Source organism: Culex pipiens, chromosome 3 (assembly GCF_016801865.2).
Source record: "Culex pipiens pallens isolate TS chromosome 3, TS_CPP_V2, whole genome shotgun sequence".
Classification (NCBI taxonomy): Eukaryota; Metazoa; Arthropoda; class Insecta; order Diptera; family Culicidae; genus Culex; species Culex pipiens.
In genome coordinates this window covers 27,566,451-27,593,952 of record NC_068939.1, presented here as the reverse complement: position 1 = coordinate 27,593,952, position 27,502 = coordinate 27,566,451, and the positions used below count along the sequence as shown (strand labels likewise).

At 39.5% G+C, this 27,502-nt stretch overlaps 3 protein-coding genes and 2 non-coding genes across 6 annotated transcripts; 1 reads left to right on the top strand and 4 right to left on the bottom strand.

The window, feature by feature from the left end:
- Nucleotides 1–1,097: 1,097 nt before the first annotated feature.
- On the bottom strand, nucleotides 1,098–7,326 carry LOC120426403 (WD repeat and HMG-box DNA-binding protein 1). Its single transcript, XM_039591163.2, has 6 exons — nucleotides 7,132–7,326; nucleotides 6,143–7,074; nucleotides 4,897–6,080; nucleotides 4,681–4,839; nucleotides 1,695–1,811; nucleotides 1,098–1,632 (listed from the first exon to the last, which is right to left on the bottom strand). The coding sequence occupies exons 1-6, from the start codon at nucleotides 7,206–7,208 to the stop codon at nucleotides 1,183–1,185; spliced, it is 2,919 nt and encodes a 972-aa protein (XP_039447097.1). The 5' UTR covers nucleotides 7,209–7,326; the 3' UTR covers nucleotides 1,098–1,182.
- Nucleotides 1,847–1,946, bottom strand: Trnay-gua (transfer RNA tyrosine (anticodon GUA)). Its single transcript has 2 exons — nucleotides 1,910–1,946; nucleotides 1,847–1,882 (listed from the first exon to the last, which is right to left on the bottom strand). It is a non-coding gene; the product is annotated as a tRNA-Tyr (tRNA).
- Nucleotides 2,760–2,859, bottom strand: Trnay-gua (transfer RNA tyrosine (anticodon GUA)). The gene is made up of 2 exons: nucleotides 2,823–2,859; nucleotides 2,760–2,795 (listed from the first exon to the last, which is right to left on the bottom strand). It is a non-coding gene; the product is annotated as a tRNA-Tyr (tRNA).
- Nucleotides 7,327–9,633: 2,307 nt separating the features above from the next.
- On the bottom strand, nucleotides 9,634–11,417 carry LOC120426021 (mitochondrial enolase superfamily member 1-like). Its single transcript, XM_039590700.2, has 6 exons — nucleotides 11,295–11,417; nucleotides 11,149–11,233; nucleotides 10,522–11,087; nucleotides 10,323–10,465; nucleotides 10,102–10,265; nucleotides 9,634–9,981 (listed from the first exon to the last, which is right to left on the bottom strand). The coding sequence occupies exons 1-6, from the start codon at nucleotides 11,388–11,390 to the stop codon at nucleotides 9,683–9,685; spliced, it is 1,353 nt and encodes a 450-aa protein (XP_039446634.1). The 5' UTR covers nucleotides 11,391–11,417; the 3' UTR covers nucleotides 9,634–9,682.
- A 1,324-nt stretch (nucleotides 11,418–12,741) lies between these two features.
- LOC120425904 (inner nuclear membrane protein Man1) lies at nucleotides 12,742–25,447 on the top strand. Of its 2 annotated transcripts, XM_039590527.2 has the most exons (4): nucleotides 12,742–12,948; nucleotides 16,750–17,195; nucleotides 22,154–22,372; nucleotides 22,484–25,447. In XM_039590527.2, the coding sequence occupies exons 2-4, from the start codon at nucleotides 17,011–17,013 to the stop codon at nucleotides 24,858–24,860; spliced, it is 2,781 nt and encodes a 926-aa protein (XP_039446461.1). In that variant the 5' UTR covers nucleotides 12,742–12,948; nucleotides 16,750–17,010; the 3' UTR covers nucleotides 24,861–25,447. The 2 variants fall into 2 exon arrangements, with proteins under 2 accessions (XP_039446461.1, XP_039446467.1); XM_039590533.2 differs by lacking the exon at nucleotides 22,154–22,372.
- The last annotated feature ends 2,055 nt before the right edge of the window (nucleotides 25,448–27,502 follow it).

Here is a 27,502-nt window from a genome sequence, read left to right as displayed (position 1 = left end):
GCGGACATGTGCAACTGTCACCACGTTCAACTCTTTTTCAAACGTCTCGCTGACTCTGTCGTTACATTTGCATTTCCCTCTAGGCTGTTGGGTGGTTGGCCGTTGCAAATCAATAATGTCGAATTGATGGATGCTGCTAAAGTGCATCTGGCGCTCCCACGACACGACACATCCTCCGAGGTGACTCATTCAACGACCCTCTCGGGAAAGGAAATTAATCGCCGTCAGCCAGATTCACTGCTGCAAAACACATTCTTCGACAAATTCAAGCACTGCCAAATTCTTCTGTAATTTTATCCGTTTTGCCAACTTGTTTAGCGCGCAAACACCACCTCGCTTCTTGATTTTCCCTTTTCAACTCTTCGTCTGGAGGTCGGAGGCAAGATCTGCTGCCTCCGACGAAATACCTGGCATTCCTTTCCCATAAAGTGCCAGGACCGGCTTTGCAATTTCTTAGCAGCAGTTCCTCATGTGCCCCGCCAAGTAAAACGTGTTTGTTCATGAAGCACGAGGAGCACGCGGGAAACGGCAAAGTCTCGTCATCACGTTTATGGTTTTATGTGTGTGCTTTATTTAGCTGAATTGAGGCAAGATTGGAATTCGCCACTTTTTGTCAGAGGTTGATTTTTGGGTTTGATGCTGTAAATTTGTAAATCTTTAAGGGATTTTGAATCGTTACGAATGAATTAATTTTTCATCATATAAAAACAAGTGTTAATCGTAAAAAAAGACCGAAAATCGTGTCACAATTTCACGCCACATTCGAAACGGTCACGTTTTAAATTTTCACTTGTCAATCCCGTTAATTGTTGTCGCCAGCACAAAAACCACAATTAATGGAAAATTCATACCGTTCCCTCTGAAACCGTTTAATTGTTCGGGGGGATGTTTTCTTGGTTTGCCACACGCGGCTGCCTTTTTTCGGATGTCGCATGTCAATCATTTACATCCCGACACAAATTTTGTGCCTCCTTTTAAACCATTTTCAAGAGGAAAAAAGGTTGAATGATTGAATTAATCGTTTTTATCCCTTTTTGCCTTTTTGGGGTTGATATCAGTCCCCGATTTGGAAGTTCGAAAAATTAATTATCTTGAAATCTTTTTCCGAGTCTCTTTTAATCACTTAATAGATATTCTAACAGATAACACAATTCATAGCTTAAACCTAAACAAAAATGCGAGTCAGTTCTTGGTGAAGCCAAACTTGGCCAGCTTGGCCACCCCGGACTCGCCCTTGTCCGTTTCGTCCAGCTTGCGCTTTTCGGTGGCGGGCGTTCCGGCACCGACCTGCGGTGTCGCCGCCGCCGTATTTTGCGCCTTAAACTGCCGCATGCCAATCTTGATCAGCTCGGCGTCGGTCGCCGCGTCCGGGTGCTGCTCCTTGAGGCGGTTCTTGTTGTCCTCGAACCAGGGCATGAACTTCGGGCCGGTGGCGGAGTTTTTCGGCTGGTTCTCGTTGTTCTCCGGTTCTAGCGTGGATGGCACCTCTTCCGGGTCGAGCGTCTTGGGCGAGTTGAAGCCGATGGCTTTGCCGGTCAGGTGACCGAGCGGGTTGGACGGCGCCGGGGAGGACTTGGACGCACTGTCCGCGCGCTTGAACGGGTTCTTGCGCATCACCATCGGCATCGGTTTCTGAAACAGATTTTATTTTGTAAAATCATCAAATCGAAAGAAAACAGTCGAGAAAATCTTACAATTTTCGGCGTGGTGTCCCGCCGGGTGACGGCCTCGACCGTAATGTGCTGCAGCTCGGCGACCATGGCCGCGTTTTCCCGGTTCGTTTCCAGCTCCTGTTGCTCCTCTTCGCGTTCCTTAAAAGAGAAAAAACGAAAAAAAGCTTCACAACTCCTTCGAACCGGATTTGAACCAGTGACCTATGGATTACTATTGAAAGCTTGCCGAAGCACATCTACAGTCCACCGCTCTACCAACTGAGCTATCGAAGGTTCGATGGACGGGGGAGCAGCGCGCGGACGCAGTTCGGGTGGCGAATAAGAACAAGAAGAAGAGCGCGGTTAGAAGATCGTTGAGCGTTCTTGGTAGAATCTTGGTGAGCGTTTTGATTAGGGTGACCACAGAATTGATACCGTCAACTGGAGCAAATCGGGACTTCAGTCTAAAGCAATTAAAAGCTTGAAATTTGGAAATCGATGTACGATGTTTCTCTGTTGTTTTGTGTCTGTTCTATCCGAAACTAATTAAAATTTCTTAATATTGTGCAGTAACAAGGCTAAAACAGTTGTCCCAATTCGCCTCATGTGTCCCGTTTCAACCCAGGTTACGGTTGGGTTCAATATTCATCCAATTTGCTACTTGTCACTTTATGAACCAATTATTTTACAAATCTCCCTTACTCACTTCAGGTTAACTGCCCATAATTGAAAATTCGGCTATTATGCCAAATCAAGTATTCCGAGAAAAACGCGTTTTAGTGTTTGTCACGAAACCTCCGTCAAGGCAAGTTCCCATAAGAGAGGCATATTAGCCGTTTGGTTTTTCGCATCGGCAGCCAAGTCTAAACACTATTTCAGTGAAATTCAAAATCCAGGAGATGCGTTGGAACATCCTCTACGACCTGGTGCTAATATCTCGTTTTTGCCAAATGGATATTAGCCGTTTTTTCAATGGTGGGCAGTTAAGCTGTTTACAACTTGATTTTAATTTAAAAAGAATTTTAGAAGCTGTTTTCAAACGTCAAATGCTGTTGAGTAAACTTGTTTTTTCCAATCAAGCAATAACAAAAAAAATGTTACAACAACTCCTTCGAACCGGATTTGAACCAGTGACCTATGGATTACTATTGGTAGCTTGACAAAGCACATCTACAGTCCACCGCTCTACCAACTGAGCTATCGAAGGCTGGTGAATTGATGTTTTTCCTAGGGTGTTTTACTCTGCAAAGGTAGCAACGTGAATTGTCGCCACCAGGTAAAGTTGAAAAGGAAAAAGCATGTCAAAAAATCAAATTTCTCTTGAACTGTCAACAAAAGGTCTATCCTACTCGTTTCTAATGTAAACATCAACTGGCGTGAGCAGGATATACCTACTCTTTGTTTACACTTCGACATTGGCGATTTTGAGCGCTCATCCGCTCATGAGCGAGCTTTTATCGCTCATTCGTGAGGAGGAGCGCTACGCGAGCTGGCTCACGTTTGCTCATTTATTTTATGAGCGGAAATGCTCATCGCTCGTGCCCGCACTCATTTTTGCTCATTGAGCAAAATGAGCGGTTTTTTGTACCTGTAACGGCTAAACGATGATAACTTATTTTTTCTGCAGAACTTCAGGTTTTTTCTTTTTAAATGGAGGCTGGAATAGGCTAATCTCAATAATATTGAATGAAGATATTTTTCACAATTTTTGTTTTGAAGCTTGTTTTGGAGTCAGAGTTAAGGTGTCAAATTAAGATCTGTACACAGTTAAAAAAAAATCATGGTAATATTACATCTGGGAAGGGATACGTCTTTTATGTCAGAAAAATGCGTAAGTTTATTTATGAAAATGTGTAATTTGATGTAAAATTACAACTTTAAAGAGGTTATATTCAACCTTCCAAAATTAGACCTTCCAAATTTACACTATTTTTTACTGTGATAATCCGATTAATAAAAATTAATTTGATAAAAGAGTAACACATGAAAGTGATCCATTTATTTAAGCTGAAAAGTATCTTTTAAGGAACACACATTTTTTTCTTGGTAGTACGTTTCGTCATGTTTCAAATTTCTGGGCACCTCATCTTGTTTAATCAATTATTTGTAAATAATTTTGCATAATAAATGTCAAATCTGTGTTTTAGATTAATTTCACATCAACTATCTCATTTATATGCTGGAGTCAATCCAAATAAATAAATTAGAAATGAGCGTGCCCACAAGTAGAAACGCGTTTTAATATTTAAAAAAAAAAATCGATTGCCATCCTGTAAACAGCCTTTTTAAGACCTAAAAATGCCGTTCTTTGAAAATTCACTCTAAATTTGAAAGGTAAATAAGCTAAAAAGAGTGTATGTAATTCTAAGCAAATTAAGAAACCTTAAATGCTAATCGGGAATTTAATTTGAAACTAGTTTGCTTAAGTATCAAGCTCTGAAAAAATTATAATAAGTTGACATCATTAGATAAGTTCATGTCCCTTTTTCGCGATGAAATTATCTTCAAAAGAGGCAATTCAATTTGCCTATGCCAATTTAATCAACAATAAAAAAAAATCTACCTATTTTACTGATGAGCGCTCATTGAGCGCGAGCGCATGCGTTGAGCAGGAGCGAGCACGAGCTACCTGTTAAGTCCTCATGCTCATGAATGAGCGAGCACGGCTTCTGGCTCGCTCGCTCATTCGCAACCTAACTAAATTTCAATCAACAATCGTCAACTCTACCCTACGCGCAATCCAATAAGAATCGACGAAGAGAGCTACTTTATCGCCAACGTCGACGAAACGACGATTAAAAACCCAAAAAGAAGAGGGGAAAGGTCGACCAAGAGCGAGCTAAAAATAGAACGCAACTGCTAAACGTACCCTTTCGCTCCGTTGCTAGATTTTGGCAGTGATGCCAATCTTAGGGTTCGTTCATTTCAAAATGCTTTGATTTTCCAACCAAAACGTGCCCTTTCCGGAACACCGACGTGAACTTCAAGTACCTAGAACTTGGTCGCTACTGCGAGACTTCAAACTCACCTGCTGCTGGAAGGTGGGCAACAGCGGCGCCAAACTTTCCGCCAGGTGGTACCGCTTGATTTTGCTCGCATATTTCATAAAGATCGGAACCAGCTGACTCGAGCCGATCGTCTCGACGAGTTCCTTTGCCCGCTGCTCCGTCTCCGAGCGGCAAGCAAGCTGAAATTGAATTTGATTACTTTTCAATCTGGATTTGCAAGTTAACTTTGAACTCACAGCGAACAGCTTGATGGCGGTCTCCTTCAGCACCGTTTCCGCTTCGTCCGACTTGATGTACACGGACCGCATCAGCACGTCCTCGAGCGCGCCCTTTTCCCCCTCGACGTCGCACAGCGGCTGCGAGAAGGTCGCATTCATCGGCAGCGGGCGCGGGTTGGTGAGGGGATATTTGGCCCCGCGGCACACGATCAGCTGCACCTGCTGGAGCGATTCCGCCACGGTCACGATGAAGAGATTGTCCGAGGCGCCGGCTTTGTACTTGTCGGCGTCGAGGATCGGGAACCACATGTTGGCGGTCGCGTGGTAGATCCGCAGGATGCCAGCGGAATCGTACGCCACCGGGGAGCCCTTGTCCGAGTAGCCAAGCCAGCAAAGTTCGGCACCCGGAGAGAGGCAGAGCGGGATGTCCCGACAGCGGAGTTTGTACTTGACACAGGTCACGATCATCAGGTTCAGCTGCTGATCTTCGTTGGCCGGCGAGCGATGGTACGCGACCAGGAAGTGATCTCCGAAGGCGGCCATTGCTACGAGAGGGCCTGGCGCGGACAGGACTTCGCGCTGAGTTCCTCGTGTGGTGAAAACCCGCAAGAATCGTTCATCAGTGGCAACCACGACGATCTTGTCCGACGCGACAACTCCAATAATTTCTTCCGTCCCCGGCATCGTACAACTCCACTCGCGATTTCCAAATGAAACCAGATTTATGCAGACCAGCTTGCTTCCCTTGTTTTCAACTTCGGAACCGCAACCCATCGCCACCACGGTTTCACTCAGTCCAGCGACCTTGTGGTTCAAATAGTTGTTCAAATGAATCCCGTGATGTTTGCTCGAGTCGTGAAACTCCACCTCAATCGAGTTTTCTTTCTCATCACTTACACTCCGGTGCGCTCGAATGATGCCCACGTGGTTGTAGCACATGTACCGATTCTCAAAGTTCACAGGCGTCGATCCGGGTTGGAAGTACTCCTGCATGCGGAACGATTTCGCCACAACCTTTGCGCTCGCGACCGACCGCGAGTCCTCGTCGTCGTGATCTTCCGCTTTCGCCTTGCCCAGCATATCCACGAGCAGGTCATCGTCCGCTTCCGGCAGCATGTACTGACTCTTGAGCTTGTTCACCGAAATTGTGTTCTCGTCATCGTCGTCGGATTCGTCCTCGACGGGTTTCTCACCTGCGACGTCTAGAAGTAAACAAAGCGTCAAAATAAGAGTGTTTCCTGTTAACAATAAAGATCTAACTTACACTTTGAATAAATGTCCTCGACGTCCATATCATTGTCCAGCTCCATGTCCCCGTTCGCTTCCCTCTCCGCCATCTCCATCAAATCATTTCCGTCATCCAGCGACTCAAAAACATCCTTCACTTCCCCAACCTGGCCCTGATCGTCGCAAATCACCAGCTCTCCGTTGTTCTTCGGATGCCACGCCAAACCAATGATTGGATGTGGTTCCGATGCAGCGACCTCCCCCTCAATTAGCTGCTCCGTCTTGTACTCCCAAATGGCAATGTCACCCTTCTCCGTTACGGCGGCCAAATAATCCCCCCGCGGAGAAAATGCACATCTGGAAAAATTTGCCGAAATTTTCGGATGTTTTAGCACCTTTCGCTGCTCCCAAGAGCTCGTGTCGACCACCACGATTCCCTGATCTTTCGGGTACGCCAGCAAATGACCCCGCGATGGTTCAAACGCCGGAGTGCCGTACAAAACGTTCCCCTCAAAGCTCTTCACCTTCCTCAGCCCACCAAACGTCTGCACCAAATCCTTCCCGTTCAGCTTCCAAATCCTAAGCTGACCATCCCCGCAGCTCGCCGCCAGCAGATCCTTCCGACTGACGTCCATACTCAGCACCGGCCCATCCAGCCCCCCCAGCTCGAACTCGTCCCCGTCGACCGGTTTCACCTTGATCGTCCCGTCCTCCGAACCCGCCGCCAGAAAGCGCTCGTTCCGCGCCAAGCTCGTCACGAACGCCGTGAACCGAAACTCGATGCCGTCCTTCTCCAGCTCCGGGTACTTGTACGCCTGGACCGTGTTCAGATCGGTCGCGACCAAAATCCGCGACCCGCTGTGCAGCACCGCCCAGATGCTCTCCGCCAGGCAGGACGTCGTGGGGTCTTCGTCGTACACCCCGTCCCAGATGCGGATGTCGCCGTCCTGGCCGATCGAGATGATACGGCTGGAATGTTGGACACAAATTAGCCCAAAGATCTTCCGAGTAATCTAAAATACTCACTCGCCATCGTCCTGGTACGTGACGCCGGTGTAGCCTATGATGTGGCCGTACCGCATGTTGGAACGCTTGAACGGCATTCTGGGGCTGTGATCGCTGGCACGATTTATCAAGAAATTGTTACAAAATCGTTAAAATTACGACAGAACTATGATAACATGAAATCGGTCCGATTTGCTTCTGGAAATGCTGGTTCAACGATTTGCGCGCCAAACCGACTCGATGACGTACTGAAACAGTTTTGTTGTGAAACGGTTTGAAACGAAACGAACTGTGGTGTAAGCTGTACAAGCAGAGATGTACAGACATTTTAGAGTGTCACAGATTTTTCGATCTTGGTTTCAGGGTTGTTACGGACGGCGCGGATCGCGCGGATGGCGCGGATGGCGCGTATCGCGCGGATCTGGCGCGGATTTGCTGGCTAATTTTACTCAGGCGCGGATTTCGCGCGGATAGCAATTTTGATAAATAAAATAATTGAGAACGATAGAATTTCTTTCAAATTACAAAGGAAAATATTATTAGGAATTAAATAAATTAATTCTTTTCGTTGAGTGCGAAAACATAAGATTCTAAGAAGTTGTTAATGATTAAAATTTTCTTCTAAAAATCATTGATTGTTTTTTTTTTTCTTAATATGAAACTTTGAAATAATCTTCAAGTAGCGATTTTTTAATGTATTGAGATTTGTTATATAAATTCAACATAACATTACAACTCATTATTTTTAAAACATCTGCCTTACAATTCAAATAAATATCAAATTTCATTAAAATCAAAAGAACAAAATTCGAAAAATTACAGAATTTTAAAAATTTGAAGCTATGAAACTTTTTAGATTTTCTATGTTTTTCAATATAAAAATTTAAATTTTTAAATTTTTGGTTTATTGAAAAAAATAAAAATTCTGTTGCCACTCTGATTCAGGTAGAATTGATTCTACTCCCAATGGAGCACCCGCAGTCGAGCAGTTTTTGACAGTTCGCTCCATAAGAAATACATTGTAGAAAAAGAAATGCTCCATTATCACAACATGACGAAATCCACTTAGAAATCTGCTAAAATCTCCGTTAAAAGCGAAATGTAATGTTAAAATTAAAAAAATAAGAAATCTGGAATTCAACAATTTGAAATTTCAGAATTTACATATTCAAATAATAAAAAAAATAGAATTCATAATTTGAAATTGTCAAAACTTACAGACTCAAAAAACGTAAAAAAGTACGAATTATTAAATTGAAAATTTACGAAAATATTACAATTGATTTTTTTGTTAATTTTTAATTTTTTAAGAAAGTTCTTAAGTTATCAAATTATTAAATTATTAAATTTTTAAATTATTTGATTATTAAATTATTAAATTTTTAAATTATTTGATTATTAAATTATTAAATTATTCAATTTTCAGATTAATAAATTATTAAATTATTAAATTATTAAATTATTAAATTATTAAATTATTAAATTATTATATTATTATATTATTAAATTATTAAATTATTAAATTTTTAAATTTTTAAATTATTGAATTATTAAATTATTAAATTATTAAATTATTTAATCATTAAATTATTAAATTATTAAATTATTAAATTATTAAATTATTAAATTCTTAAATTATTAAATTATTAAATAATTAAATTATTAAATTATTAAATTATTAAATTATTTAATTATTTAATTATTTAATTATTAAATTATTAAATTAATAAATTATTAAATTAATAAATGATTAAATTATTAAATTATTAAATTTTAAATTATTAAATTATTAATTTTTTTTTTTTGCCATTTTCTTAGTTCGGATCATTTTCAGAGTCATATTTTAGTTTAGAGAAATTTAGAGAAGAAAGTAATAGAAATTTCGTGTTTCGATTTTCCAGAGTAAAGTTTTAGCGAGATAATTCACTAAGCACTAAATACCTAAATTTTATAATTTGGTGATTTATTTTATGGCATTAATTTTTTTAAAATTTTCGAATTTATTTTTTTTCCTGAATTTGTTTTTAAAGCAACGATATTTAAAGTGTTGCAAAAAATGCTAATATTGTTTCAGAAATGGCAAAAAAGGTTCCATTTGGTACAAGTGGGATATGAATCCACAACTGATCAACGGTACTTATCCAAATGCCTTCTGTATTATTCTTTTTTCGTTTAAAATTTCATTCATTATGTTACTCTCTTCTATGTTTGTCGCGATTTTTTTTTATATGGCGCGGATTGGGTTTGGGGTCGGCGCGGATCTGGCGCGGATTTTTTCTCGACGTTTCCGTAACAACCCTGTGGTTTACAAAGCTTTCTTTTTAAATAATTAAATTTCAATATTGAAAATAATAACAATCCAAATTTATTTTAAATTTTAGCGGTATTTACATCCAAGATGTTACGTTTTATTTTATGTTGAGTTTGCATTAATATGGAGTTTTTTTTCCAGTTGATGTAAAATTACTTAAACTTTAAAACAAGGCTATAAGGGAAAGTCATCCAATAAAATAACAATACAAATATTACTAAAAAAGCAGAAAATTTAATCTCTTCAAAAATCCAGAATTCTTCAAACTTCCCTCGCAAAAACCCCCTCATCAAACATCCGCTGCCACTCCGTTCCACGAGGGTACTCGTACTGCTCCACCGCTTCCGGTTTCAGCTCCGTAGAGTACCCAGGCGCCACCGGAGCCACATAACACGCCTTCGCATTTATCGTAGCCGGATGCAGGAACTGTTCGTGCTGTTGATCCACAAACTCCACCATTCGCCCGTCCATCGTACCGGAAACGGACGTAAAGTCCCACAGCTGCAGATGCTGCACCATTTCGCACAATCCGACTCCACCGGCGTGCGGACAGACTTTTGCTGTTTGAAAAACATTGAAAATTTAAATTTCCGAAAAAGAGTTAAGGAACTTACTGTTGAACCAGCCTCCGGCTGAAAAACTCTATAATAAAGAATAAAAAAAAAGAATAAGGAACTTACTGTTGAACTTCTTCGCCATCAGATAGACGGACAAGATTTCGTTAACGCCACCGATTCTTGCCGAATCGATTTGGCAAAACTCCAAGGCTTGAGCTTGAAGGAATTGTTTGAACATGACTCTGTTGCAGCACATCTCTCCGGTAGCGACGCCGATTCCTAGAGGTCTATACAGAAATTAACTATTTTAAATATTTTTTCTTAAAATCTAAATTTAAAAAAACCTTAAAGCGTCAGCAATCGCCTTGTGGCCAAGGACATCGTCCGGCGACGTCGGCTCTTCAATCCACAGCAGTTTGAAATCTTTCAAGTTTTTCATCCAGTCGATGGCGGTGTTCACGTCCCAAACTTGGTTGGCATCAACCATCTTTAAAAAAAAACAAATTTAGAATTTTATAAAAATTTAAGAAAGCTCAAACTCACCAATTTGTTCTCCCACCCAATTTCCTCCCTCACCAGCCGGCACCGCTTCCGGTCGTTCTCCAAATCCTGCCCAACTTTGATCTTGAACGCGGTGAAACCCGCCTCGAGATACTTCCGGCACAGGGACCGAATCTGGTCGTCACTGTAACCGATCCACCCAACCTGCGTGGTGTACGCTGGATACCCGTTCGCCACCAGCTCATCGATTCTCGCCCGCTGGCCCGTTTTACCCTCCCTCAAGATGGCAACCGCTTCCTGCGGTGTAATTGCGTCCGTAATGTAGCGGAAGTCGATCGTTGAGACCAGCTCCTCCGGTTCCATCTCGGTCAGCAGTCGCCACACCGGAACGCCCCGGATTTTACCCCACAGATCCCACAGCGCGTTGACGATGGCGGCCACCGCCAAATGGGTGACGCCCTTTTCCGGTCCGATCCAGCGCAGCTGCGATTCGCTGGTGATTTCGCGCCAAAATTTGGCAAAGTTGCCGTAAATGCTGGCCGTGGTGCGATTTTCGACGAATTTCTTCAGCGATTTTACCGCCAGCAGAACGATGTCCGTTCCGCGACCTGTTTATTATTATAAATTATTTAAATTCTTATAAATTAAGTAAAATTGTTTAACTCAAACCTAAAGTAAACGTTAGTCCATTGCCGTAGGTTCCCTCCAAAGTTCGTATCGTAACGTAAACACAAGAGTAATCCGGGTCAGTGTGCTGAAAATTATCAATACAAGATTAAACCGAAAACTTAACAATGCTCAATCAAAGAACAAACCATCGCATCCGAACCGTGAGCTCCGAGGGAGGTTGGCCAGCGGACGTCTTTGGCCTCCAGCGTAGTGATGTTCAAACATTTGTCCCCGCTAGCCATTTCGAGAGATTCAATGTGACCCGCTTCAAGCTCTATTAGACACTGCACTGGATTTGCTGCTTCACAAACATGTCCCTGTTTCGTTTTAATCAGCTGTTTGAGCTAGGTTTAATCTTCTTCGGAGATGTTTGTGTCCCTTCTCGATGTATGCCTTAACGCACACGTTGAAGTCAGTTCTTCTTATCTGGATGCAAATAAGAAACAGACATGTACAAGATGTAGATTTAAAGAAAACAACCGAGGCACGTATCTTCGGCGAGTTTAAGATTTTGGCTCTATTTCCAGTTTGAGCCCGATGGAATTACATGCCTTTCCCTAAAGGCCGGCACATGCTGATTCATTTTGGTGCAGAAATTCGTTAAATTGAATTTAATACAGATTATTTTAGAGTGATGATCAATTATCTTCGAAAATGATCAACGGCTTCACCTTAATGTGTACATTTTTCAAAAATAGCTTCTCGAACACAGATATCATGTTCCTTAATCTTAGCACACCTATTCGTTTTCATTGAGTTACATTTCAAGTACAAATTAGGTTTTCTGAATCGGTTCATTTGATACATTTTTGACTGAAAAGTTTCCAATATCTTAAGAAAAACTGTAGCCAAATAAGCTCACAAAATAATTTAATTCAAAAATTTTACAAGAAAACATTGAGATCATCACTAAATAAATATAAGCCGAACAATATTAATTTATGTAAGAACAAATATTTTTTACAAATTTTGAAATTGCACTTCTAGAGCTATTTAAAAAAAAGACTTGACAAATTAGTAAAAACAAAACATGATTTTTACGTTTGTCTGTTGATCCGGTATCGAGTCCGGTATAGTAAAGTTATCACTTTTGGAATTGCTTCTTCCGGAGTTTGAGTTAAAATTTGATAACCAAATTAAAATTAACTAACTTGGTCACGAATTTGAAAAAAAATGCTTTAAAACAAGGGCGAATAATAATAATTATTATTGTACATATTGTATCGTCTCGTCCTGTCCTGCCTCATCATGGAGTTTTTATCCTTTTTGTAATAGCAAATCTTTCAAGCAACGAAAATGCTTTGAAGTCCGTACTTGGTGTGAGAAACATGACTGTTAAAAAATATGTTAACAACGCAAACGCTGTTGAAAACATGGATTGCCTAAAAAAATTAAAATCAAACACTTCAGACCATTAAATTAAATTTACATCAAAGTTTTCACTTCAAAAATGTCCGCACTAAACCCCTGAAAGTATGCTTTTAAAACCAGCCAAGACCCCAACCTTTCATCCGACGCGCACGCCGCCATTTGTAAAGTGTGCCCTGCCGAAAAGTGTGCAAACGACGTTTGACGTTTTCGCTTGACGCTCCACTTTGACAGCGCAACATTTTCGTCCGCGGCGCGCGAGTGTTTTTGCTTCTCGGCCGGAGAGTGGATAAAATTGGCCATTTTTCGCGTGGAACCGGTTCTCGCGACGGGCCGGAACTGCTTTCGGCGGGTGCACCGACCAGTGCGGCATCGATTACGGCCGGAGACGGTGCCGGAAGGGGCGCAAAAAGAGGCGAAATTTGAAGAGAGGTAAGCTGCTGCTCGAGAGTGGCTGTCAGACGGCGGCGGCGACGACCCATTTCCAGTTGGGAAAATTCATGTTGTGAGTTGTGTATGTGTGTGTGTCGATATGCGTTTCTTCCGAGTGTGTGCGTGTGCTGTGGGTCCACGAAATGAGCTGTGTTGCCAGCTTTAATTTTCATATTTTTATAATTATAAAATGATATTGAAATTTGAATACTGGCAATGGACAAACAAAATCTAATATCTATGGGATAGATTTATTACTCACTTACGATTTTATTTTATAAGACATAGGGGACATTCTCGTATGTTTGGCAGGTTAAACACTCGCTCCTAATTCCGTCCAATTTGCTGATTTTCACTATTTAAACAACTTTTTTTGCAAAACTATATTTAGAAACTTGCTTGCTCACTTCCTATTGAACTTTTTATCATTCGATTTCAGTTGAGAACGCGTTTGATGAGCTGTAATTGAACGTCAAAGTGCCGATATGGCAACATTAGAGGCACGCTGGAATTAGATGTTGTCCCCTAAGTTAAAATTAGCTGAATGTATTATTTAACAGGCTTACAAACATTATTTTCAAATACTATTTACTTGAATATTCAATCCACAAAATCATTTCTTTGAAGTTTAAAATTGTATTATTTAAATATCTAAAAATCTGAAACGATAACTGGCACAAGCACTTTGTACGGTGCTTATTTTTAATATGTTTTGTTGAAAAAATCCATTTTTCGGGATTTGCTTAGGCCGTTGCAAATATTTTGCAATGTTTATGGGACAAACATATTTTTCATAAACCTTCAAAAGTAGACTTGCCAGGGTTGTTAAAATATCAAAGTATCAGCTCTCAGAAACTACAATTATCTCGCCTGAATATTCATGCCTCAAATACAACAGCTCTTCTCTCTTCATTGAAACTCTCAGCGCCGAACATAGCCGAACACGTTTTCGTGTTTACCCACTCGCGATTGACATTTTCCTTTTCTCTCTCATTCCCGCTTCCACGATCATGCTACCACAACAGCGTTTAACCACAAAAGCCGCCACAAAACCAATTTCGCAAACGCAGTTTAACAGGACGTCATGCGTGGTCGGCTCCTAATCGCCATCTCGCGTTCTCTCATTGCAGTTTTCGGAGAGATTGAGAGACTCAGCGGTGAGAGCGCATAGTCGAGGAAAAGGGGAGGAGTGATAGACAGAGAATGACATCGCTGGGAATCACGAGACACAAGAAGAGATCTCACAAGCTATAGTGACGGCCGCTATACTCTCGGATATTTTTGGTGCAGAGATTATCTATTGATAGCTTTTTTATCACTCATTTGCAACACTGAGACTTGCAATCAACTGAAAACAAGTTATCGTATCCAATAAAACAACAAATTACAAAATTACAATTACAATTTGAAATCAATTTTTCTGCGTTGATAATCAAATTTACTATGTCTAGGATTGCTTAGAAAATATTTTGATTTTTTTTTTTGTAATTCCGATGTACATTTTCGCAACAACTTTTTTTGCTAAAATATATTTTCGTCAAAGCACAGAATGAAAACCATAGCATGTAATTTACATCTATTATCAGAGCGAAAAGCCAGAAACTACTAATTTAAAATGTAATAATAGGATGTTAAAATGTAACAATAGAATAGAATAGAATGGGAAATCAAAATTCTAAAACTCGGAAATTTAGAGATCCGAAATTACAAATATTCAACAACTTAAAAGTAAATAAATCGCAAATTATTTGAAGTATTTGAATTAAAATTAAGCCGTTGCAAATATGTTTCAAAGTTTAAGTCGCCCCCTTCAAAATCGGTTCGAATAATCAGGGGGCAAAAAATATGTTTTCAAAAAACTTTAAAAATTTTAATGGAAATAGAACTCTAATCAACTGAAATCAATTTGAAATGCATTTCCTACGTCTAAGTTCTTCTTCCTCCACACCCTACTTTGGCCAGAGTCGAGAGACAAATACAGTCCAGACTCGATTATCCGAAGGCCTCGGAAAAAATTCACTTTGGATAATCAAAACTTCGGATAATCAAATCACGGAAAAAAATATTTTTTCGTTGTCTAATTTTTGATTGTTTACCATAGGTATCACCCCTAAACAACGCTAAAATTATTTAGAATTTTTTAAATCCAATATGGCGGCCAACAGCGTGATGCAATATTGAAAAAAATGCATTTTATTTTTCAAAAGGCAATCAACAACTCAAATTTGACTAAAATGGGGTCGTAGAACTCAAATGTTATGTTAAAAACAAGAAAGGCCGATGCAAATAATTTTTCAAAATTTATGTTGTGTACAGTCAATTTTTTGCATATATGTTTGATAATAAGCTATCCCCTAAATGCTCACATACTGAAAACTCTCAAAAATTTTTAGATATTAATTCAACGAGCATTTAATTTGAAAAACCTGTCAAAGCCACCCGGGCTATCAAAGTCACCCCAGTTTACGGTACTATGATCCTTTGACCGACCGCAAAGCTTTTAATTTTATAATGGATTTTTATTTAATTTTGTTTGATCTTAAAACCTTGTCATGCCAACATAATTTTTTTAGTAAAAAAACAGATTTTCTTCTTTTTAATGGAAGACAACACACCCCGCAAGGGATTGCCTATTAATTTGATTTCAGTTTATTACACTTACAATTGTATTAAAAATTTGATCCTTTTTGAAAAAAAAAAAAAATTTCTGCGCCCTGTTTTTGATGGTTGTGACAAAAACTTTAAATAATTTTTTTACCAGCCTTATACTGCCGTTCTACGCATAATTGTCCCATGTCATTTTTGGAGATTTTTACTTTTTGACATATTTAAGATTAGTTTGACGTATACTTTAAGAAAAACACATAAAATCTAGTACTTTGTTCGGAAAGTCATTAAAAACAACACCAAGTCTGTTTGTCCCATCGCTACATTTCTACGCATAATTGTCCCACCAAGTATTTTCCTACAGGGAATCATTAGTTTTACGAAGCATTATATCTTGTTTACCTGTTTTATAGCAAGAGGATCACAAATGGAGGTGATAAACTGCTAACTGGGGCGATTCGGGACATATAGGGCGAATAGGGACCCGCGGGACAATTATGCGTAGAAACACAAAAATCGGTCGAAAAATTTCAATCGCATTTTTCTCAGTTGCACTTTTTTGAACATGGGACAATTATGCGTAGAACGGCAGTATAGTTTCCAAAATATCTGAATATTGACGAATTAAACTCTCAACATTTCCTGTCCTTCTGGAGAAACGAAATGGCTTACTTTTCCCTACCAAAAATAACAGAATGGAAAATTAATACCTTTTCAGCACTAATATGGGTGCTGAAAAGTTGAACTTTTCAACACTTGTATCGAAAAGTAACATTTTTCAATATTTTTTGTTTTGAACGGTATATTTACTTAACACATGAATGATTGATGCATAATTTCATTCAAAAAGCGTTTTTCGGAATTGCAAAAAAAAACATGTTGTAACCAATTTGTTGCAAAACATGCCTTTTGAACTTTGTTGCATTATCTTCTTTTGCGGTATTGTATTTTGGAAATTCACAATTATTTTAAACTAGAAAGAGGAAGTTACATAAACTATGAAAAATATTTCCAAAGGCCATTTATTTGCATCGTGGCGTAACACGTCAAAATACGGTTCTTAATTTGTGTCCATTCCATTTTGAAATGTATTCCCTACCTATTCTAAAAAGTTGGTAATTAAAATTGGTAGGAACAAAGTTTTTTCTTGTCCTAGCTAAAGTTATAATGTTGTTTCTCTCTTCTCTTCCACAGTTCTGGCAATCCTGCCATCGTACTACCGACCGAACCTCGACCTGAGGACTGGCGCCAGAGGTTGAGCATCGTCGTCGTCGTCGTCTTCGTTGCTTGCGGTCCTGTTTGTGTGTGTCTGTTCGTGTGCGGCGCGGGTGAATTCCTTCCCTTGAATCATCGACGGAAAAAGATTTTGTGTTTGTTTGTTTGCGCTACCAACGCGTACGCGGCGGCGACCACGACCAGCAGTGAGTTGTGTGTTCCGAGCAGTGACCAACAACAATGACCAGCCGGATGGACAACCTGGACCTGCTGTCGGACGACGAGCTGCGGCTGCGGCTGATGCAGTACGGCTTCCAGAACTTGCCCATCACCAGCAACACCCGCAAGCTGTTGATCAAGAAGCTGCGCAATCACATGGAGTCGGAAAAGGGCAAGCTGCGGCGGGAAACCAGCTACGCGACACGGTAGGAATCAAAGTGGGGCCGTAAAGTGTGTGTGTACCTAACCTAGCTTTGTTGGGCTGGGGGATGAGGAGGAGGAGAGATGCCCCGAAGTAAACAACACCAGAAAGTGAAAAGTGAGGCTTGGGTGCATTCTTGGCGGACGTTGCATTCCAATTGGAAGAGTTGCTTAGAGCTTCGACTTTGCATCAGATTTGGTCAGATAGCGTGAAGATTGATTCGGGGTAGGATATTGAAATCAGCCGAAACAAATCGAAAAATATTACCTGTCAATCTATGTAAAAACAGGAAAATTCTAGTTTGGTGGAAGATCGTACCGTTAAGTAGGGAGGAATTGATCAGCTGAAGCAAAAGCAATTGGAAATAATTAACAGTCTAACCCAATGCAAGCAACAGACAAAATCCCCAAAAACAGTCTTTGAAATAACGTGCCTATAGAGCGAGTTTTTATAGATTGTCGTGGTGATAATTGCACTCGATCGTGATATTTCGATCGTAATTTCTCGACTCACGATCGAGTTTTCTCAAAAGTCAGATTTTGATTTACCATCGACAAATTACGATCGAAATTTGTATTAGTAATTTGAAATAATTTAAAAATTCCTAAATTTTGGATTGGATTTCTGAAATTTTAAAAATTCTAAAATTAGGGGAAATATTCCCATTTTAATCACTCTAAACCGTTCGACCAATCTCATCACTTTTGCCGTTTTCCGCTATTAAGTCAACATTTTCAGGTGTATCAACAATGGAGAGTTGATTGCTTACTTTTATTTGAGCTATTTATTTCTTTGGAACAGCCAAAAACACTTAATGAACGGTGTAATTCATAATCAAAGTGCTGATAGGCCGATAATAGAAATAGGCCGAAAAAGGTATAGTTCCCCTACAAAAAAATCTAGAATTTTGAAAAAAAAAAAAACATTTGAACAGGGAGATACGAAATTTTTCTTACGGCTTTTCCCGTTTAAACATGAAATTAATGTCCGTAAGAACAATGACTTGCCGCCCCTTTCAAATGTTGCTCCAGAATTACAAAAAAAAAACCTGAGAAACTTCGATCGTAAATTTAGAAATTAAGATCAGACCTGATAAAAAAAAAATCAAGAAATTTTTATTTAAAAAAAAACTAAAAAGTAAAGTTTTGAAATTTAAGAATAAAACAATAAAAAATTAAATTTGAAATTTTTAAATGTTGATTTTTTTAGTTAATTATGAAATTTTCAAAACATAGTTGTTTTTATTGTACAATTTCTAAAGTTCTAAAAATGAAATATCTGTTTTTAATTTGAAACTATTAAAAAATAAAAGAAATTGAGGAATTAAAAAAAAAATAGAGGTGAGCAAAAAGCCGCTCAAAGAGCCGGCTCACTAAAAAGAGCGAACGAACCATAGCTCACGAAAAAAGAGCCACGGTTTTGAAACTCCGGTATTTTGATAGAGCCATTCCAAGAGGGAATAATGTTTAAGCCTTTGTGTATTTTTAAGTTTATAAATATTATTAATTGAATTTCCAACAAACTAGTTTTTGGAAATTGAAAATTTGAAGTTTTTTTTTGAAAAGGTCCAATAAACCAAATTTTAAATTTTTGTTTTTTGAGTGTTTTTGAAACCGCCTTGAGTCAGGGGTATTAAAAAACACCCAAAAAGCAAAAATTGAAAATTTGGTTTATTGGACCTTTTCAAAAAAACTCCAGAAATGTAGTTTAAAAATTTTCAATGCTTATAAATTAAAGTCAAATTTGTCATGTGCTTAATTACTTCAAAAGTGAATGATTTTCTAAACTTCCATTGCACAACTGATCGTAAACAAACATTAAAGAGTTACTCGAGTACAAATATGAGCATTTTAAAATGCTTAACTTGGAAAATTTTGCCGAAAAACTACCCTCATCTGGGGCGAATCGGGACTACAGTCTGAATAGGGACAGCAGTGTTTAGAGCATTTAATGGTTTTAAAATTGGAAATGGATGTACACATCTTGTTGGTCTGAGTCTGTTCTAACCGAAACCAAAATATTGTGCTTAAAACTGGTTAAAACTGCTGTCCCAATTCGCCCCAGTTGACGGTACTTAATAGCCATATCCTAACCCCTCTTGCCCGATAAAACTTTGGCATTTATAGACTTTTTTGATTAAATCAGAATGTAGAAAAAAAAATCGCAGAATATTTTCTCAAAATAAGATACCAGAATTTGTTGCAGGCCAAGTGCGAATGATGCTGATGATACCTCTTCAGTTGACGCTCAGGCGAGGAACATCCTGGAAGGAGCGTCACTGACTACGTCCGTAGTCCTGTTAGATCATACTTGATCAAGACAGTATAGCTCTGGTTCCTTGCAAGTGTCCTATTTTCTTACCTCCACGTTGGCTTGGTTTTCATGATGACCTAGCTGGTGGCCTGTGGAAACGGATCGTAAACCTTTGACCACCGTGGGTCAAAGTCGAGACGGCTAAAAGAAAGGGGCGCGACAATGTGGGAAAGGGAAGTCATTTGTGATTGTAGACGGTATTGTTTTGATTCGCAGTATGTTGAGTCAACTGCTGTGGATGTACCTGAAACATCGCACAACGGGGTTTCTCTTCTTTCCATTTCATCTACCACCTATCTTCTGTTTATTTTGTTTCACTGATTTTCTAACGCGGCTCTGTTTACTATCCTCCATTTGATTTCGATTTTACTCATTTGATTCTCTTATTTCTCAACGCTTTTTCACTCTATTTTACCAATTGATGCTGCTGTAACATACTTTCTGCTTTCCCTGCTTTCCCCCTTCCCAATCAATCAATCAATCAATCCTTAATTTGGCAGTCAATTTTGTTTATCATGTGCCTTTTCTTTATTTGTCTATTTGAATAATTCAATATTCATTTTGGGCCAATATTCAAATTTGGGCCTATAAATTGCCCTCAATACAATCTAAGCTTGTTTTTTTACCTCTATTTATTAATTATTGTTAATTTCTTTATCTACTTCATAAATTACTATCTTTCTTTTACTATTGATTCTTCAAATAGTATATTTCTTTCACTGTCCATTGTTTTCAATCTTTACCCTTTTCTTCAAACAAATGAGGTTCGAGCCCTTACTCATTTTTTGGAGTGATCAAAGAATTAACACAAATATTACTATTGTACTTTTGAAAAACTTTTATAAAATGCTTAGGACCAAAATTGTAACAAAACACCGCGACAAAAGAAATAGCAACATAAAAACACGACTCAACACTAGGAAAGATTTCAGGAGATAAACTAAAAAGTAAAATAACAACTAGTTTTTGAATTCAAACTGAAAATAAAACAGTTTTTGCTTTAATGAAAGTTGTTAGGCACACTATAAATGGTTAGGCGCTTATACTTACATCAAACCCTACGTAATGTACCACCCCCGGCCGAGTTAAAATGCGTAACCGGAAAAGAAGGTGTGCATGCCTGGCACGAACACTCAAAGCGTGTTCTAGCGTGCTGCTCGTACTGACTCAGAGCAAGGGTGAGATGTAGGTGTAAGGGCAGTGCGTGTTCGTCGGGAACCTAGTGCATAAGATCGGTCAAGGCCCGTTCTTACACTGAAAATTGCGAATTGCGAAAATAAGATACCAGAATTTGTTTAATTTTAGCATAAACGAACACAATTTCTTAAAATTTATAGACATTTTCTTTAAAATCCTTGATTTATGTTTGGGTGCTCCCTCCATCCAATTATTCGAACGTTTAGACCTATGGTTCTCAATCTTCTCGTGTCTCGTTTTTTTTAAATAATGTATTAAAGTCTAATAAAAACATAAAAAAAATCTACAATTGTCTAAAATAGACAAAATTGTGAAAAAGAGCGAAAAAACCGTTCAAAAGAGCGGCACATTTTAAAGAGCGAGCGGAAATGAGCGGCTCATGAAAAAAAGAGCGGTTATGCCAACCTCTAATTTTTTTTGAGAAATCTCAAATTTTGAAATTAAAAAAAATTGTTAGTTATTTATTTAAATTATTTTTTTTAATTCAGATTTTTTTCCAAACATTTTTAAAATCTTAAAAAATATTTTTTTTTTAAATTTAGTTGTTGTTTTTTTTAAACAAGCTTCGAACTCATATCGAGATTTGCTCGAACGTTTGTCGTAATTTGTCAATGATTGCGAAATAAAAAAAAAACAAAAAACAGAAATAACATTAAAAAAATAAATAAAAATAATTCTTGAGTTTTTACAAAAAAAAAAAAATAGTTTTTCAGTTTTCTTATATTTTTTTAATGTCTTTAAAACAGTATCTCTGTTTTTTTTTTCAATCCTTAAAATTTTTAAAAATTCCGTTTTTTTTCGAAAAAAATATTTTTTTTTTGCGTTAAACATGTGGTTTCGGACAAAGCAGAGCAATTTCTGGCCACTCGGGGAGCTGATGATTAAGCACATTTATACAGAAAAAAAACATGTGAGCTAGTTCTAAACTTTCTGTCTTTCTATCCCCTTTCCTTTGTAAAAGTATGTAGTAACTGTTTTCTTATTTGTAATCCCTCAGTTAACAGTAATAATTGCTTCAAAATAATATATGGTTTAACAGACAGCTGAAAGAAACTTCAAAACTCTATTATGTAATTCTAATGAACTTATTGTTACTTGATGATTCATCAATTATAATTTTAAATATTAGGAAAATGCCAAAAAATGTTTTTTCGAAGATTAAATTTTTTATGATCTTTCAATTTTAAAATTTATAAACTGATCTGAAAATTTATATCTTTGATTTTTTGAAATATAATTATATTTTGTTGAATTTAACACAGCTATCTCGTGATTTTACCTCTGCCTGAGATTCTCCCTACCAGGATGTCGAGATCCCAAGCGTGTAAGAGTAGCGTTGACCGCAGATAGGACCCCTTGCTCTTACACTGTACAATTAAAATAGTCTAGCAATGCAGTCTTCAGATATCCTGTTTGTAAACCGCTTCTTAATTAAGCAACACTTTTTCACAGTCGAAGTCCCTACTCTCCATCAACTACTCTTGGAATCTGCCCCAACAATCATCCGGACCCGACGCTACAGCTATCCGACGGCGAACTTCGCCAACGACTGGCTCGTTACGGGCTCTATCCAAATATCCCCATCACCGGGAGCACCCGCAAGTTACTGCTCAAGAAGCTACTGGCCCGCATGAAGTCGGAGCTGCACCAAGAGACGATCAGGGCCTCGCGGTATTCTACTAACTTCTACTAACGCTAACTTTCTGTGCTTGGTTTAAGAAGTTGCATTGCTTGATATAGATAATCTTTTTAGTTATTAATTATTTTTTTGTTGTTTTTCAGATACTCATCCGGCGAAGAATCCGACGGTGGCGCAGAACGACGCGGTTCCGGACGGCGGGCTACCACGTCTGCCACAGTGAACTCTAGAATGACGATGCCACCGCCACCGGCCAGACCGGTCGTCAGCAACAGCAGCAGCTCCAAGCGAACCTCAGCCATATCAAGCAGCAGCAGTCCAATCAACAACAACAACAATGTAAACAGCTACAGCAGCACCAACAACAACAACAACCACAACAAGTCGCTTTCGCCGGGCTCGAGCAGAAGTTCCGTGTACATTTCGCCGGTCATTATCAACGACAGCGAGGAGGAGGATTACCTGCGACCGACGGCCGGACGAGTGTTCGGCACGTCCACCCCGTCGTCAGCCAGCGCGCTGTTCCGCCGCACGACAGCCGGCGGCGCCTACTCGTCAACGCCCCAAGCCCGGAACACGGCAAACGCCGGCCACACGCCGCCCGCTTCAAGCAGCTTCGGCAACCACAAATCGTACCTTCGACACAACAACGGAGCGGAAGCGCTCAACGAATCGACCAACTCGAACGGCAGCGCCTCGTCCGAAACGAGCGCGTCGTCGTCGCCCTTTGTGAGCGAGTACACCAAGCGGTTGCTGCAGCTGCGCGGCGAGACCGTGTCCCACGAGAGCTACAACAGCGCCATCAGCAGTGCCATCGCGGCGGCCAGTTCCCCTGGAAGTTCCGGGGGCGGCAGCAATCTCAACCTGAACCACAGCGGAGCGCCGATCAGTGGGAATCACTTTCGCAGTCGGTACAGCGTGTTTCCGAGGTATGCGAGCGATGGGGGTGGTTCCGGCGGTGGGGGAACCTCGAGTGGCATCAACGAGAACGATATCGTGACGCATGCCGTGCCGAGTCCGGATCCGCCGCAGATTCCGTTGCGAGCGGCGCTAGGGAATTTGTTTGCCAAGCTGGACGAGCACTACGGCTTCAAGCAGACGTTCATCCCGTGCGCGCTGCTGTGTCTGTTTGTCGCGTTTCTGGTGTTTGTGGCGTTCATGTACATGACGATAAGTACGGACATTGCGAGCACGCTCGGGACGATTGACACCAAGTACGACCTTTGTGAAGGACCGGCCCAAGATCGGGGTCGCTGCGTGGTTCAGTCGGACATTGAACCCGCGCTGGAGCTGTTGAAACGGGTGGGAACTGAGTTGAAGGCACGGGTTGAGCACAGCAAGTGTGTCGACACTAGCGTGACCAGCTACTGGATGAGTGCGGACGAAGTGATTCGGCTGGCCAAGGAGCACGAGCCGAGCCTGCTAGTTCCGCAGGCGGTGAAGCACCTGCACACGATGGAGTATCTGATTGGACAAAATCCTCAGTGGAGGATTAATCACTGCGACCAGGACGGGAACGAGATTGGGTTCGACGAAGTGCTGAGAAGGCGGGCGGCCAAGACCAACTATTTCGCGATCTTGAAGCCTAAACTCCCTTTCACCTGCATGCTCTACAACAAGTTCCACACCTTCTTCGTGATTGTTGGCGTGCTTGGGCTGGTCGGGATCATCGCGTACCTGGTCAACTACTTCCTCAAGTTTGTGCTGTACGTGAAGCAGAAGCGAAAGGATCAGGTGAACGCGTTGATCAGTGAAATCATTCAAGCGGTCAGCCAAGCTGCGGCCTCCGCCGGCGGAAGTGAATCATCCGACGAGGGCGGTCTCGTAGTCGTGAACCATCTCCGGGATCGTCTGATCGCCCCGGACAACCGCAAAAAGATGGAATGGGCCTGGCTGGAGGCGTTGCAATTCCTCGAACAGCACGAGAGCCGAATCCAGTTCGAAGTCGGCAATCGCGGCGGCGAAGACTTCAAGATGATGCGCTGGACCGACTCGGCCCCCCTCCCGACCTCCACGCGGTCCGTCCCCGGCGGTGCCAAAAAGTGGCAAAGTCCTGCCTTTGACAATACCAACAAAATCCCCGACCCACCAACGCCCTGCCTCAAGATCCGCCAGATGTTCGACAAGTACGAGGTGAACGACCCGAACCTCCGCACCATCGTCCAGGACGCCATCCTGGAGAAGGTCGGCGCGCGGTGCAAAATCTACGACATCCAGCTGGACCGGAGCACGTGCTGCGTGTACGTGCGCTGCGCCACCTCCCAGGACGCCGGAATCGTCCACGACGAAATCAACGGCTGGTGGTTCGACAACCGGCTCGTCTCGATCAAATTCCTCCGGCTGGAGCGCTACCTGTCGCGGTTCCCGCGCGCCCTCGCCGGGCCCGCCTGTCTCAAGCCGTCGAATCGTCACAACAGCTCAATGCCGGCGGCAGGACCCGGAGCCAATCCGCTGGAACGGGAAGACGACGAGGACGTCGAGGCCGAAGAGGACGAGCTGGACCAGGAGCTGGAGTGCTAATCTTTCGTGTTTAGTTTTGCGCGTGTGTGTATTTTATTGATTTGAAATGTTTATTTTTTTTATACTTTCCCTAGACCTAAATATTAATTGCATTAAATTAACGCCCGGCTGCTTATTTCGTTGCGTTTGTAAGTTAGAGCAAACTTCGTTCAGTAAACGAGAGCGTTTTTATTAAAATTATTAACCTTAAGAGATTGACGTTAACGTTACAAATCAGAGATAATAAAAAAGCATAACTTTGTTGGTTAAAAATTGCACTGTTGAAATGTATTTTTTAGAAACACTCCCCATCGTAAAATATAGGGAGCAAAATAACAATATCGCAAAATCGTATCATTTTTCGTCGAGTGCAAGAGTCTGTAACGCTGTACTTTGAGAAAAAAATATGAGAAAAGAGACAGAATTAAACCTGCGGAAAAGAGTAATAGTATCAATAACATTTAGCTGATCACAACAACAACAAAACGGCAGATGTCTAGCAACTAAAACAAAATCTGAAACTTATTTAGTGTAAGGTAAAAAAAAACGTTGTAAAATAAACAAATTTGAAACGAGACAGAAATAAATGGTAAATTTTTAATAATAAACACGTGAGCAGATGTTTGGTTGTCTTCGAAAATGTAACCTTTCAATCCTCAGCATTTAAAAACTTTCCATACATTCTTCTTTACTAATATTAAATTTAATCAATAAAGCTTAGAACGGCGTTCGAAAGGCGCATTGGTGCTTTAAATTATTGTAATTTATCCCTCTAATGCCTAAATTCTTTTCGAAATATTTCATTTTTCCTGTATTCAAAAGGTAATTTTGAGCAACTTTAGTTACACGAAAATAATTTTAAAAATTAAAAATTATTGTCTTCTCTTTTTTAGGGTTTTTTCCATTTTAAGTATTTTTATTTGCATTTATCTTGTTCAGTTCAGGAGTTTTTTTTTGAAAAGGTCCTATAAACAAAATTTAAAATTTTTGCTTTTTGGGTGTTTTTAGAACCGCCTTGAGTCAGGGATATTCAAAAACACCCAAAAAGCAAAAAATGAAAATTTTGTTTGTAGGACCTTTTCAAAAAAAAACTCCAGAGTTTATGTTTGTTTTTGATAGTAGGGATTGGACTTATTCCACCACCTCTTATCATTACATTTTGTATGTTCATGTTTTTACAGTCACATTTTCAATTTTTTGCTTGTTTTTCACATTTTCTACTATAGAATGATACCTTTATCATTTAAATTGTTAAAAAATGTATTGAGTCATAGTTTGGAGCACAAAAAATGCTGCCTACATATTTCCACATAAAAACAGGAAATTTTGAAAAAAAAAAACTAGCCACAGTTGACCTCAGAAAAAAAGTCAGCAATAAAACAAGTTAAACTTCCAAACCATAAATTTTCTAAAAAAAAATAAAGTTCTTTCTAATGATTTTTAGCGATACAAAAATTTGTTGAAGAATTGATATTTGTCGAATTTTTATATCGAAGCCCGCCTAGTGGCGGAGTTGGGTTGTAGATGGTTATTCAACAGCTTCCTTGGGGATGCTCGAATGTACTTCAAATATTACATATTGAGTAAAATACAAATTATAACTCTGCAGGAAATAAATTTATTTATAAACAGACAGCTTTAATTATTTTACACAAACTGCAAGCTATACACATTTTAGTTGTCACTAAAAGCACGATGTTTTGTTAAAAAAAATTGCACCTAGAATAGAAGTGAAAATTTATTTTAAAAAATATTTGTTTGATAGTGTTGCAAATTAAGAAATATTGGAAATTTAAAAAAAAAACGGTATTCTGTGAAACTTTTTGGTATTATACATTAAAACCTATTTTTTTGTTAAAATTCATAAACAATTTTGCGTCATATTACATGTGATTGAAATTTAAGTTTTTGAACTCTTTTGTAGTGAAAATCCATATAAAAAAATCGAGTTGTTTGATATTCATATTGCAATTTATGCAAATTTTTGTATAACATTACATTCGAAGAATCTCAAATGTGGTAAAATTCTCACACAAATTAACGTCGTTTCATAATCTTAATATTTGAATATAAAATGCGATATTTTTTGATAATTTTAGAACTTTGTTTTGCAACAAGTGTTTAAAAATGCATGGAGCAGTCGACTAGGCATAATAATTAAATTATTTAACAGATTATAAAACTGAAAATGTGGGCTTTTACCACATTTTTTTTACAAATTTGACCGTATTACTAGTCAATACATAGACCCAGAACGTATAAGTTGAAAAAGTTTCTTTAAATCTGCTTCTTAAAAAAAAGTTGTGGTAATTTAAATTTAATAATAACTTCTAGAGTTTTTTTTTCAGTTTTTTGCTTTTTGGGTGTTTTTGAAACCGCCTTGAATCAGGGGTAATAAAAACACCCAAAAAGCAAAAACTGAAAATTTAGTTTATTGGACCTTTTCAAAAAAAAAAAAAAACTCTAGACTTATTTTATGTAAATAAATTTGCTAATTTTGTTCCGCGCGACGCCACTGCCCACAAAGTTGTCACGCTGACAGGATAGAATCCCTTTCTTTTGCTCTCTTCTCTCCCAGGCTTACCAAATTTCTCCCCTTGGGTGCACCCACCGAGAAGGCCCACAAGAATACACTCAAAAAAGAAAACAACAATCAACATTCC

Coding starts and splice junctions, on each gene's coding strand:
- LOC120426021 (XM_039590700.2), bottom strand. CDS start 11,390: ATGGCTAGCGGGGACAAATGTTTGAACATCACTACGCTGGAGGCCAAA. Junction 10,466..10,521: donor TTGGGTGGGAGAACAAATTG/GTGAGTTTGAGC, acceptor TTTTTTTTAAAG/ATGGTTGATGCCAACCAAGT. Junction 9,982..10,101: donor GATGGCGAAGAAGTTCAACA/GTAAGTTCCTTA, acceptor TTTTTCAAACAG/CAAAAGTCTGTCCGCACGCC.
- LOC120425904 (XM_039590527.2), top strand. CDS start 17,011: ATGACCAGCCGGATGGACAACCTGGACCTGCTGTCGGACGACGAGCTG. Junction 17,196..22,153: donor GAAACCAGCTACGCGACACG/GTAGGAATCAAA, acceptor ACTTTTTCACAG/TCGAAGTCCCTACTCTCCAT. Junction 22,373..22,483: donor GAGACGATCAGGGCCTCGCG/GTATTCTACTAA, acceptor GTTGTTTTTCAG/ATACTCATCCGGCGAAGAAT.
- LOC120426403 (XM_039591163.2), bottom strand. CDS start 7,208: ATGCCGTTCAAGCGTTCCAACATGCGGTACGGCCACATCATAGGCTAC. Junction 4,840..4,896: donor CCGCCATCAAGCTGTTCGCT/GTGAGTTCAAAG, acceptor ATTCAATTTCAG/CTTGCTTGCCGCTCGGAGAC. Junction 1,633..1,694: donor GGGACACCACGCCGAAAATT/GTAAGATTTTCT, acceptor AATCTGTTTCAG/AAACCGATGCCGATGGTGAT.